The 14,253-nt window shown below is 39.6% G+C and overlaps 1 protein-coding gene across 2 annotated transcripts in view; it reads left to right on the top strand.

Moving 5' to 3' along the window:
• The window catches only part of trim62.1 (tripartite motif containing 62, tandem duplicate 1), a 48,985-nt gene that overhangs the window by 25,148 nt on the left and 9,584 nt on the right, over window positions 1–14,253 (top strand). For both annotated transcript variants that reach the window (XM_074674785.1, XM_074674791.1), the window contains 2 exons: window positions 6,358–6,453; window positions 11,294–11,550. In XM_074674785.1, coding sequence (XP_074530886.1) covers window positions 6,358–6,453; window positions 11,294–11,550 — 353 coding nt within the window. The remainder of the gene's footprint in view (window positions 1–6,357; window positions 6,454–11,293; window positions 11,551–14,253) is intronic.

Raw genomic sequence — 14,253 nt, 5'->3', positions numbered from 1 at the left:
GCAGAGATGCTAAAGGGAATCGGACACTTGATTATATTACTGTACTGGGACGCTTGCAGTGATGTAAGCAACTAAACTGACAACGATTACATCAAAGATATTTGGTTGGTCACAATTCTGAATAGCCATGAGTGCATCCTATTATCAAGAAAAGTTTGGTGGGCATTTATACCAAGCCCAACTAACCCCCGGTCTGAAAATATGAGACGGTGCGGAAATGCTAAAATCTGCTATTTCCTAAGTGTCCGCTTGAGGCTGGCCAGAAGCACTGGATGTCACATTCACACCAAGACAAAAAAAAAAAACTGTTTTCACAGCAGAAATAAACATGTTTACAGCCTGGGACAAAAAAATCTCCCATCTGAATAGCTAATCTTTTTAACTCAGCAGTTTAGAAGATATTAAGATTGTGTGTTCACCCTATCAGAGGCACAGCTCAGCTTACATGACAGACAGGTGCTTCGTACCTGTTAGTGTGGAGGCTCAGAGCCTGTCTTACTTCCACCCATTGCGCCAACCATTTTGCTACAAAACTCCACTTCAGAAAAAGATGTGTGACATCACAGAGACCATGTCCATTCATTATACAGTCTATGATTCACGTGGCAAACTCTAGTTGTGAGAAATCTGTGCCGAAAACTTCAGTTCTTTGAGGTTCTGCTTGAATCTGGCTGCAGAGATCCTGAAAACCATGCACACACCGAGCCAGAACAGTATATTTTAAACCATTGTAAACACATTTACAGCTTTGGTCTGAGTGCCTCATTCCTCTGTCCGCGCACACTGCAGGGGTAGTGAATCTTTTAATACTCAGAAGCCTCAAAGCTCACCTCTTGAGTCAGCATTTCCAATATGGCCTCCACCAATGATTGACCTTTAAACATTGTATCAGAAACAGAGAAGTGAGGTCATGAAAACTACTCCAATTTATTCATACAGTCTATAATTACATGTCAACAACAACACTGGTTGATTTTAAACTTTTTTGTATGAGGAATTCTTTTTCTGGATTTAGTATTTAAATATTTAGAAGGGGTTGTGAAAATCCATCAATTTCAGAAAAGCTCTAGTATTTTGGCATGTTAAGTCCATCCCTAGTAATGAGTGTCAAATTCATATCACATCACCATAACAGCAAAAACAGGTAGAGACCAGCCGGTAGTGTGGTTGTAGTGACAGATTCCTTACAGCATTTCAAAATACCACCTGGAAGTTTAGGGATTGTCTGGTATTCAAGTGTTTTTTCACTGATATTCATATGAAATAATAATATTACTCATTGCTCTGTAGCTTTTTCTCCATTTCAGTCAAGGTATTCAGTTGATTTCATCCATTTAACAAATGATCAGAATTACAAGTTTGAAATTTGTCTCCCAAAACATCAAAAATCACAAACGGCTTCACATTTTAATTCATCATAGCAAATATATGAATTGTGTAGCATCATTGATAGCATGGTTTCAAAATGCTCTTGTGATTATAAAGGCTCTAATGATGTAAAGAACTCGTGATTTAATTATGATGAGCAGATTTCAGCGTAACATGCGAGAACAGTTACCCATGATGAGTCTTTAAAAGCTTCCCCTGCTGAAGTAAGTCTTAGTTTGTTAAGATCCCAGCTAGCTATGTGTGAACAGACTTTATGTTGGGTAGCGTTGTAGATTTCTGAGTGCCTTACCTGTGCCACACTTGTACGTGGCCTTCTTTGTTTTATTTCAGCTGATAGCCTTGAACTGAAGGTGTGTTATTGCCCCTGTGACTCTGTACCTTGGTGTTGAGGACATATTTTAGACGCCTTCCACATTAAAGCAGAACAAACCCATAAAGCTTACAGCCACACAGTAACGACTGCAGCGTGTTCGCATTCAGGACTCTATTTCCCTGACCTGTCCTCTACTGGACTGAATTACACCTTCAGCTCGATTAAAGTTATGCTGAAATAAAAACTAGCTGCAGTACAGTGAGAGATTGAGGGCTCTGCTGTGTGTAATGATAAACAGTTGAGAGAGATCCCACTGTAATTACACGCCTATGAAACACATTAGCTCTGTTGATCATTCAGCTAGACGATAAGTTTCAGTATCACCCTGATTATTGTTTTTCCTTGTTTCAGTGCATGTGAATGAAAACACTGAAAGCTCATCTGGTTTGTGTGCGAGTGCAAAATTCTCCACCCTGTAGACTTTTTATTATTCATGCTGTGACGCCACATTTTGTTTTGTTCGCCACTTCATAGGGCTGACAGTTAGAAGCCAATAACGCTCTTTAAATCCTGAACGGGCTGCTGAATGTAATTGAGCTCACAGCTGCAAGAAAAGTGTGAGGGATTTTTTTGAGGCATGAGCACATTTTTGTCATAAAATAAGCTAGTATTCTATAATTTGATCCATTTGTTTGCTTGTAAACATCTGGAAGGGCTGTTAACAGAAGAGGAAGAGGAGGAAGGGGATGACAGCAGGATGATATGAGTTTTAGATTTATTATCCTGCAGCTGTGACCCCTATTTCCTACATTTTGACGTCCTGAGGAAATGTCATTGTGTTGGACAGATGAGATGGACAGAAAGAGATGCCTTCACACCTAGAAACACACCCTGCACAGGAGTCCCTGCTGATACCAGCATTCATTCACCTGCAGTTTCTGTTTTTGTTTTGTTGTGTAGAAATGCTTTTCTCGCCACCACACACACATTTCCACCAGAGACGGAATCAAATCTCATTCTGATCCCCAGCTCCTCGCCCATGTGTGGTAACTGACACTACAGCTGTGCCTCTTTTCTCTCTTTCAGCACAAATCTCCATCTGTAAGACGCTCAAAGGACAGTTTTTGCTTCCAGGAAGATTAAAGAGGATTATGTAATTGCATGTTATAGAGGAGCTTTTAGGGCCTTGGAGTGTGTAAGGATGATTTCACCAGAGCTGTTTTTCACTGTCTCTAAAATGCAGCTTTGCTTTCTTACATTGAGTTTGAGCCCTGACATTATTTCACTCAAGGGACGAGTCTGTTTTAGTTACAGAACCACAGTGGAAATGTTTATTTTCTGCCCATTTGTTGTGCAGGAACTACTACAAAAACTTTCTAAATGCAGGTTTTAAGAAATCGTTAGTGTGATAGCACTAACAGCTGGAGTTGCCCTTGTTTGCCCGGTCAGTCGAAATGTGTGCAGCAGGGGATAGTGGAGGAGCATGTTTTCTCTGCCAGTCTGTCAGTGTTGGTCTGTCTCAGCGTGTGGGAGCAGCCTTTGACCTGCTGCAGACGAGCGGGTAGCGATGAGGCAGAGGAGCCCTGCCGCACTCCTTATCATTAGCATGGAGAGTCACGCTCTCCCTCTGCACCAGCCATTGTTTTTCCACCGTTTCTGTCCTTGAGAAGAAACAAGCCTCATCTACAACAACCTACATTTGCTCTTTGTTCTAAATTAGCAGCTGATAATGAAGGTTAAGGTCTTTCTTATACATTACTAAGTGGTGCATGGCTTATTCTACTCCCTTCTCTGCTCATAAATTAACCTTTTTTCCTTCTGCTCTACATGTTTGAATTATTATGTATTTAAGTCCTTGGAGATGTATTCTGGTTTTTATGTCAGCCCAGCCGCAGAGTGATGGCTGTTTCCTCGGCCCCGCTAAGCTGACAGTTCCATTTGGTAGATTTCTGCAGGTGTTGGGAGAAGGTGACACACAGGTTATATGAGAAGAGAGACCAGCAGCAGGGGTGGCTTAACGGGGGGTTTGAAATAAATTAGGCTTGTGCCATGCTGTTCCCTTTGATTCAATTTTTCATTTCCCTCTGAATCTGAGCAGGTGAAAGGATCGAGGAAGATGGATTTTTACAGAAGCACGTACGAGATATTCTCATTTTGTGTGTGAGGTTTTGTCTACCGCACAGTTTGTGTTTGATTTGGAGCTGTTTCATGTCGAAGGGTTTGTTTATTTCACCTAGAATGCTCCTCTCTTGATCTGCAACTAAATTCACAGTGCAGTTGGCCTGGTGGTTTAGGTCCTGCTCCTTGAGGTTCATCCTCGTGTGGGTGGCCCGGGGTTGAATCCAGCCTGTGGCCTCTTTCCTGCATGTCACCACCACTCTCGCCCTGTTTCAATATATATGTGTTCCTCTCTTCTATCCAATTAAAGGCATAAAAGCCCAAAAAACAACTTAAAAAAAAGTATTTACTGTGTAACCATTCAAGTAGATGTGCAGTGGTTCATGCTCCAAACCAGAACCAGTGAAAGTTTACAAGAGTCACATCCAAGTTGCAACTAAGTATGGATGTAGTCTCGGAGACGTCTCCCAGTCAATGGTCGGACGTGGCCATATTGGGTACGGCACAGGCTGTTGGCTTCCTTTCTCACAGCTATCAGTCAGTCACGTGAGCTGAGCTGTTTCTCTGATTGGACAATCAGACAATCTTAATATCACCCCCCGTACAGTGTGTGCCAATAGTGAAATTAGCATTTCAGACACAAGCAGTTTTTTGAACCTGGTTGTAAATATGTTTTTTGATACCATGAAAGTCTGTTTTTTGGCTTTCTGCAGCCAGCTGCAAGTGGATTCTCGATGAATAGATGCTTTGAGCACTTCCACATAGGCTACATTTTTCTAAACCGGATGTTGCTTCTTGGTCACTCCCCGCTTTCACCATGTTTCCTGCTCCATTTTAAACTAGAAAAAGCACTCAGAGAGCGCAGACCTCTGCCAAGCATATTGTGATCGTCACGCAGCACTTTAGTCCTACTTTAATGTTATACCACCTTTCAGCAGACTGTCTGCTACAATTTGGTGTTCGTTGCAGGTTTGTGCAATAATTTGTTACCTGACAGTGTTGAAAAGTATGATGACCAAGTACATATTTCATATTCTGGATCTTAGTATCCAGAATATTGTCAGGATCAGGATCGTACTTCACATCAGTTAGATATTATGGTGACCCTGTCTTGTATTGTTCTGCAAAACAACTGGAGCATTTATCGTGGAATTATATGCACATATGGAGAATACAGCCCTATTTCAAAGTGATAAAGAATCCTGTAAAAAAAAATCCTGGATCCAGACAGTGATCCAGATCACCCCCAGAGTTTAATTACTTCTTCTTTATCCTATTTTGAACATTTTCTGAAAATCTTATCAAGATCTGTTTGTTACTTTTTGAGTAATGTCATTCACAGACAAACAGACAAACTCTCCCAAACACATAACCTCCTTGGCAGAGGTAACAAACAACACAGTCACTGTCATTTTAGAGTCTTAATTAGCACCACAATCTTAATCGCATTTACAACATGCACAATTTGGTGGAAGAAAGAGAGTTAGCCGCCACATTAGATCAAAAAAGAACTTAAGCACAAATGAGTAAAGACACAGTGGTCAAATAAAGTTGTATATTTGGCATTTATTTGATAAGACAACTAAAAATAGACAGGAAGTGTGGGGAGCAAAGAGTTGAAAACAAGCATCAAATGGTTGCTAAAGGGAGTCAACAGCAAGAACCGCTGTTAGCCTCTGTAAACATAAAGTAATACCTGGGATTCTGCCAAGCTGTGAACATGGCTATCTGCTTTCAGAAGACAAAATGTTAAACTCAGAATTCTTTCGACCTCCTTTATTTGACATTTATGCAACAATTTAAATCCACTTAAAGTGTTGTGTAACCCAAGAAGTCAGAAGTTTTTATTTTCACAAAGCTTAACTTAACTCTTCTGCAACCTTTTTCTTTATTTATGCACTTTGGTTAGTGAAAACAGATGAATACTTTTCAGAGCCTCACAAAGAGCTTTTTTCCCATTTGAATTAATAAGTCTCAGTTAAAGCAGGACGTCTCCTGAACCACTTTTGTCCTAAAAGCTAAATCTTAGCGTGCTGGTGATGTTGGCACACGGGACCTGCATAAAAACTCTGCACTATTCGTGACAGCAGCCGTCCCAGACAGCTCCCACAGAGCCTCCCACCTGCCTTGGGGAGACTTGGAGGTGGCTGAGCAGTGCAGGTTCTGCCAGCGTGTGCCTGACTAAAGATGAGACCCAGTTTCTCTCTGACACAGCTCAACATCTCCAGAGACTTTAGTCTACCTCTTTTATATCTCACTCTCCATCTGCCTTGCTTGTTTTGTAGCCGTGGCTTAAATCTCTGCTACTTTTTGCCCAAGCAAAGAGCTGTCTCACAAATGCAATAATCAAAATGAATACAAGTGGAAAAGTGTCTGATATAATAAGATGCACATATTTTTTGCAACAAAGATGTTTTGTACACTTTTTTTAGCACAGGAGACATGAAGTGTTTCCTCACTGACTGTAGTTCTCTTTTCTTTTCTGTAAACTACCTTTAAAATGACTGCTTGTTTGTGTTTGTCTTGTTGCATTGCAGAGGGAGATGAAGGAGCAGCTGGCCACCCTGCAGGACAGTGAGAAGGGACACACTGAAGCCCTGCAGCTCCTGCAAAGACAGCTTACTGAGACTAAGGTACAGTCACATAAAAATAAACAAACTTTTCTCATATTGAGATCTTCGCCTGCAGGTATCACCAAGTGGCCCGAGGCTGCAACAAAAATAGTTCCTATTATCTATAAATAGTTTATGAAATGACTGAAATGGCCTCTCCAGCAGGCTTGAGGCATGCTGTAATGATAATGTAAAATCTTTACATTTCATTAGCTGAAAATAAGCCCCATTTAGCACTATTTTCTGCATAATGAGGTTACAATTGATCTGGTAATCAACTAATTGTTTCTGCATAAATTGCTGCTGAAGCCTAATCCTTTAACAGTCATTCAATTAAACTGGGATGAGGATCAGAAACAGTTATCATCATCAGCAGCTGTTTGGTTTTTCTTTTTAGTGAATATATAAATAATAAACACATATTCCCAAATTCCATCTAATTACTGTTTTTAATTATGAAGCCAAACTGCTACTTTGTCTTGATTGATGGGTAAGCTAATACTAATTCCACAGGTGAGAATTTTCTGAGGGTAATAATTCAGGGGGCAAACTTCCTGATATCATAACATGTTGAATCCCTCAGTCTGTACAGTGAAAATTGTGTGTTTTCGTCTTAAAATGTGGGAACCAAAGACTTTTACATCCATTACTTATGATCTTAAAAAAACAGTTAGAGGTTGTGACTAATACTCTATTTCTTCAAAAGACGGACTAAGTTTTCAGCTCTAATCTTTAGGTTTTGGGCAGTTGTTTGTAGCAAATGAATACATTGAGAAAACTGAAATGTTATGAAGTTTTTAAATCTTATTATTAGTAAAAAATGTTTTATCAGACTTTTTATGAGCCACATTAACCTGGCAAGTCTAGAAAAAATGTCTTATTTCAAACTGTTAAAACAAAAATGATGCCTGAATTGCTTGTAATTCATAAAAACAAATCTGCCAATAGGGAAAGAAAAACTTTTGCTTGTTTAGTTTCTTGACATTAGTCTTCTTTTAAGAAATTAAATCCAATTCTATTACCCCAAATTTGCTGATGTTCTTACGCTCTAATTTTTTTTCTGGATGTGTCAGTTGAATGTGGCTCATTTTCAGTTTAATGAGACAGTTTTTACTAAAAACAAGAAATGAACACTTTCTTGGATTACAGTTTTTGCAGTGAATATTTAGATGTCATCTTATACTAAAAAAAAGTGGCTGTGATTTGATGAGTAAGAAATTGAACACTGTAATGCATTTGGTAGTCAGTAACAGACTTTGAATATTTATATTGTAAAAAAGAAAAAGTCCTTTATAAAATGTAAACTGTCATGTTTTTCAGAATTTAACATCTTCTGTCTGCAGACTCTGATAATCCATATTTCCTCCTCTGAAATGACTTCCATTGACAGTCACACCCCTCATAGTAAATTGGTCTATTGAGCTGTTTAATCTGGACACCTTGTTTTAATCAGCAAAACATGAGCATCCACTCAATATTCCAGTCCCCAAACCTCCCACTCACACACCCCTCTCCCTCTATCCTGTAGAGACATTAGGTCGATTGACTGAGGAGGGGTCTCTGGCAGAGATGAAGTCGCAGCCGTCAGCGTTATTTGCTATTCAGAGGACATGTTCTCCTTTCTGCTGTTTTTGTATCCTCTGTCTGATGTCGCAGCATCACTCGTTTTCTCTCCACGACCTGCACTGCAGAAGCAGACCCTGTCCATTTCAGGCCATGTATTGACTCATACAAGACGCTGGATATAGGCCTTTCAGTCGGCCCAGCTCCTCATTGGAAATGGGCTGATCTCATTAGATTTACATCCATTTGCAGAGAGTGCTCTGACTGGAACAGAGCCACGCTGTGACCTCATTGATCTCTGATGCATTTAGGGGGCCGACGATGAAATGTCTTTCTGACATCTCTTCATTTTGCCTCATTTGAGCTGACCTGAAGTCTTTTTTTCTGTTGTTTAATTTGAGCTAAGCTTTAAGAAGAAAAACAGACACAGCAGATTTTCTCTTTATGTTCTTCTGAAGTTATAACCTGACCCATTGAAAAATAGCCAGAAAATTCAAATTTTTATTAACTTTTTTATAAAAAATCCACAAAAATATTGTGATATCATTTTGTTTATATCTTTTTTTCTGTATCACGTTTGATAAATTGGACGGTTTGGGCAACTTTTTCAGCTAAAATTTCTAGTAGGTATGCATTTTTTCAGTGCTGAAAGTCCTTGTTTTGTAAAATGAGTAACAAATGAGATGTTATATTTACGGCAGTTTCTTGAAGATAAGCAATTTTCTGGAAAAAAAAAAATGTGGAGGATTTCATGAGTGCAGCCATTTTGAAAAAAGCCAAAACACAACTTCAGCTTCTGGAGAGGAATTATAATACTCAGTGAAGCAAAATGAGATTTTTAACTTTTTTTTTTTTTGGCCAAGGTCTTTTTATTGTTTTTTAACAGTTATACAAAAAACAGCATGTATGCATTAATAATGTTTCAATTTGAATTGAAGAACATAGCTCCAACAGAGCTCCTTTCCTCAATGTACCTCACACAAAGAAAGAGAAAGAAAGAAAAAAAAATTATATATATACATCTATATATGGTATCTAAACAAAGCAGGCTGTCAAAGATAAATGAAAGGAAATACAAAAATGAGATAAATAAAATAAAACAAAAATATGCATGTACACATATATACACATCTACATGTAATTATACACATATTTCCACGTATACATATTCAATGTACAATAAAAGTTAATAAATACATAAGGTAGTAATTGAAGGGTTACCTAAGATGGGATTATCAGGTCCAACGCATTATGTCTTTTGCATTCATTTTTTCTATATATGTTAAAAAAGGTTACCAGATGGAATAAAATTTCTAGTCACTGCCTCTTGGGGTGTAACATATTTACTCAAATGGCAGATGGTGAACAACATCATTTATCCATAATTTAAAAGTTGGAGGGTATTTCTCTTTCCATTTAAACAAAATCAATCAACGTGCTAGGAGAGTGTCAAATGCTATCATAGTTTTTTGCTCGTCGGCTGAGATGTTGGTTTTTGACAGGTTTTATAAGAAAACTAATTATCATGTTGATAAAATAGAGGTCTTTAAAACTTGTGTATCAAATATGATGCATTTATATGGTTAAAGTGTTTTTTTTACTAATGTTGCTTAAATTTATTGACCAGCCATGCACATTTGATTAGCCCACCGCTTCCTTCAAATGGTATGTTCCATTTTTTTTTTATCTCAGCCTCATCGTCCTCAGCCTCATTCAACACACAAAAAAGTAACATCATACAGACTTTGCCCCATGTCTGTTTCTTGAGGAGGGTCACTGCAGCAGTCTAGCACTCATTCTCACTGAATGCGCCTCCCTTGCGCTCCCATTTGAGTCCTTGGCATCGTGAGTTTCTTCCTCCAATGGGTACACATTGTGTTCTATTCACATGCCCACCAGGGATTCACTTCATAATCACATGCTTCCCTGAGAGGTAGCCAGCCTCCTGTCTCCAAGGGGCTGCAGACTCCCTCTCAGTGCCATTATCATCACTGAGCCTGCTGAGCCAAAGCTGCAGACACGTCACTGAAAGACTGATATTTTAGCTGCTGCAGTCCTCCTCCTCCTCCCCCAGACCATCAGATTTCAGCTCTTAACTTGGCAGGAGGGCTGGGATACGGCCCACCTTAATGTCATAGCTCGCATATTTGCTGGGAAAAAAATGTCTTCATGATCGTTTCCCACCGGCAGAGTGAGAATACCTGCTCGTTAGCCCAACAAGAGGAATCAGCCCTGCTGTGTAATTAAAGCTCAGATCACAGATCCTGAACCCAGCTGCTCCTGAAAACATCAGAGGGTTGATTCAGTTCCCAACAAAACACACAGCAGTTTCATCTAAAAGTCTGGTTTGATCAATTCAGTGATCAGTTTCTCTCCTTAAGCCTCCACGAGCAGATGTTTGGATTTTTGTGAGAGTGAAGTGGTGATAGACAGGGAAGCTCTCAACAAACTCTCCCAGTGAAGTCCAGTCTTTGTTTCTCTCTGATGCTTTAAACTGAACGCCCCCCTCGCCTCTCTGTGCGAGTTCTGCTGGGTTTTCACACCACACTCCTTTGTTCTGCGCATCTGACGACTGCTCACACTCAGATGATTCATTCCCTTTGAAGTCCAGCTTCCCATCTTTCCTCTTCAGCTACAAATCAGTTTCTTTAACTCTGCCGTGCCCGGTCCAGACTGTTCAGCTCTGGCTGTAAGACCTTCAGCACTCTTGCCTGACTTGCTATCAGACGACCTCACCGGCGGGTCAGGATGTCCTTGAACACCTGATAGTGCACTCTTGTTTTAGGGCAGCAAGAAACTATATCTCCTGTCATCACCTACTCTGCTGATGATGCTTTTTTGTTAATTGTTAAGTATAGAATAATTAAATCACCGTTTCCTAGAGCCCAAAGCTTAAAAATAAGCTAAAAAATTCTCTTATTTCTAATACATAATTAGTTTTCTTTTTATTAAATCATCAAGCAGTTTTGTATTCAGTTCTACCTTGTTTGTTGTGCCGCTCTGTAAGCTGCTGTGTTTTCTCAGTGAAAGGCTGCTATTCTCTCAGAGTCACTTGAAATCAATACATGCACATGGAAAATCAATAAATGAATGTTAATGTAATATTAACACAATTTAGAGCACTTTATAAGCCCTTAAATTACTGACCCACGTCTAATTAAGAGTCAGGCCTCTGGGACTGAAAAGCTCTACGTATTGAGCTGACTGCAGAACAAAGTCTTGCTTCTAACAGAAGTGTTTAACATCCCAGATAAGGAAGTTCTTAAGTAAACCACCTTTTGCCTCTTTACTCTTTCAGTCTTCAGCAAAGAGTCTGCGTGCAACCATTGGTGACGCTTTCGAGCGTCTTCACCGCTTCCTGCGCGAGCGCCAGAAGAGCATGCTGGAGGAGCTGGAGATGGACACGGCTCGCAAACTGGCTGACATCGAGCACAAGATCCAGCGCTACAGCCAGCAGCTGCGCGACGTCAAGGAGGGCATCCAGATCCTACAGGAGCGCCTCAATGAGACGGGGCGACATGACTTCCTGGAGGGAGTGGCTGTCACATCTGAGAGGTGCTACAGATACACTGAACTTACTGAGAGAGCAGCTTCTGCATTATGAGAATCCAATATGTGAACAAATAGAGGGATAAAGTTCTGTCACCTTTTTATCAGCTCGGAAAGTAGAGTATCAAGATTGCATATTTGCTGTTTGCAGTGAGTGTTTTCTTGGTGTTAAATCTGAGACGTTGATTAGAAATGTTTTTTTCTGAGAAAGGAAGATTTGAGCAACAGCATCATTTAATCCCCGAACAGATGGTGCGTTAGGCCTCAAAGAAAACGGCAGCAGTGTTAAATGTGGTTGGGGTACCCAAGGACAATTGGGCAGGGGTACTTGAGGACAGTTTAATTGAATGTTTCAATATCTTTAGGTAGAGGAATGAAGGTGACTTAGGTGAGGAACTTGTTAGAGTGACAAAAAATAACACTGTGGATGTTCAATGATGCCTTTTTCCCCTCACAAACAATAGGGGCCCGGTATAACCTGCTTTCATTATTTTACTATAATATTTTTTTAAACTTTTCTTGAAGAAAATAAGGACCAATATTCAGCACCTGGGGCTTTTTACTTTTTTTCTGAATAGAAATTAATGACTGAGTTAAGTTTTTTTTGTGTGCCTTTTTTCATTTTTAAAGCAGCTTTTAAAGGATTTAAATTAAAACGTACTTTTATCCACAGGTTCATTCACAGGTTCATAGGGAGTCACACACTCCAAAGAGCTCTGTTGGTTTTTGTGAGAGGGCTGCACCTGTATGCTCAGCTTGTACCTTAAACTTAGGGTACCTTTGTGAATTACTTAAATTCTGATAAAAATGTAGATTACTGTTGATTTTCCAGCAGAGCCGTCTGGGAGTTTTCTTAAAGTGAAATTTGCATGAAAAGCATAGCTGTGTCTTTACTCTTAGAGCGAAGCAGGAAGACGTTACAGCAGCTTAACCACGGTGTGTCGAAAGTATTAAAACACACAGTTAAGGAGAAATAATAACCTTAATCGCATCTACTGGTTCTTGGTGTAAAGCTTTTAAGTTAAAACAGCCTGACATTCAACCTTAAGCATTTGTTGTTTTTTTACTCTATAAAAACAACTTGGGTGTCATTTTTGTCTTTTCACGTCTTGAAATACAACATTTTTCTGGACTTGTCAGGTAGATTTAACTCATACTTAGCCTTATTGGACAATTTTTGATGAGACATAAACATTTGCTTCAATTTCAAATTTTGCAGTGTCGCCTGAATAGAATAGAATAGAATAGAATGGAAGTTGATTGTCATGGTAACAAGTACAACAAAATTGAAGTCACAGCAGCAATCAAGAAAACAAAAGTAAGAAAGTGTATAGAAAGTGCAAAAAGGTCCATAAGAAAATAGATGATGACAGCTTGTCCATCATTATCCAGTCCAGCCAGCCTCCACCTCCACAGGGTCCAGGACTGAGCTTCTTCAGTCATGCTCCATCTCTGTCTCCTAGATCCTGTCTGCTCACAGCAGGTGAAGCTTTTCCAACATGGCGTTGGTGTCTGATGTTAGCTCCGTTTGCTATGTCTGTGAATAGCATGATGCTACTCTGCCCTCTGGTATTCCCTCTGTTGCTGGGTTAGCACAGCTAGCTCGTCCATCTTATTGGAGATAAATCTTAAGTTACCAATAACGATGGATGGAAGGATAGGTCGATGTCGTCCCCTCTTAGCTCACACCTGAGTACCAGCACGTCGTCCTCACCTCCTTCTCCTCACCTTGTGGGAAGACATCAGGCCTTACACCAGTTAGCACTGACATGCTACAGGCTGCTAACAGCTGAGTTCACATGTAAACAATGCAGCCATGGTTACATGTAGGATCTCCAGACAAACACAGGAGAAAAAGTAGTAAAAATATCGCTGAAGCTACAAAAAGTTTGGTGTCCATGACCCAAAAAATGAGCCGCACAAAGTGACGATCCACTCCAAATACAAAGATTACGAAACAGAGACGAAAAAATTTACAAGAAACGGACTAAGAAGAGAGAGCTGCTGCAAAAGGCAGCCATAGCCAACATCATCCACTCAGAGTGAAAGATTATTTGATTGGAAGGGTTTACTAAATGCCTACAACACATGCGGTTGGTTAAATGTGTGATTATAACCTCAAGTTTACTTTAAGTAAGAAACAACTTCTTAGTGTTTTTTTTAAGAGGTAGAAAAATGATATCTTGATTAAATTGATACACATGTTATTATGTTTCGGAGCAATTATTAAACAGTCAAATATTTTCATGTGGAATAAAAGGTCCATGATGAAAAGTCAAACTTTGACAAGAGAAAAACTATTAGTATCTCATCATCTCCTGAAATAACCGACAGGAAAGTTTTACTCATGTATTTTATCCTGGTCAGATGATGCATTGCGACAAACCTTGATGTTTGTGCATAAATATATCAAAGTTCTGTTTTTCAGCATGAATTTGAATGTGATCAGTAACCCACTCAGTTTCTTGCCTGACCTTCAGACCTCATGTAGGAGTGCCCTGAGTGATTCATGCAAAAGTTTATATTAAATCATAATCTAATGGTGTTAGAGCTGAACCTTCCTTTGTTTCACTCATACATTCATCTCCGTCGCTGGACAGCCATGAAGCCATTTCTCAGCTGTTTTCTGTCAATAATGACTCCTTCTCAAAGACATAAACCAGAATAATTACTTAAGTTATTGATGTTGTGGGTTGAACAAGACGCAGA

This window comes from Halichoeres trimaculatus, unplaced genomic scaffold (assembly GCF_033239565.1).
Source record: "Halichoeres trimaculatus isolate MK-OKI-2021-1 unplaced genomic scaffold, fHalTri1.1 fHalTri1_scaffold_1, whole genome shotgun sequence".
Lineage (NCBI taxonomy): Eukaryota > Metazoa > Chordata > Actinopteri > Labriformes > Labridae > Halichoeres > Halichoeres trimaculatus.
The sequence above is the reverse complement of the archived record's forward strand: the minus strand, read 5'-3'. Positions and strand labels throughout refer to the sequence as shown.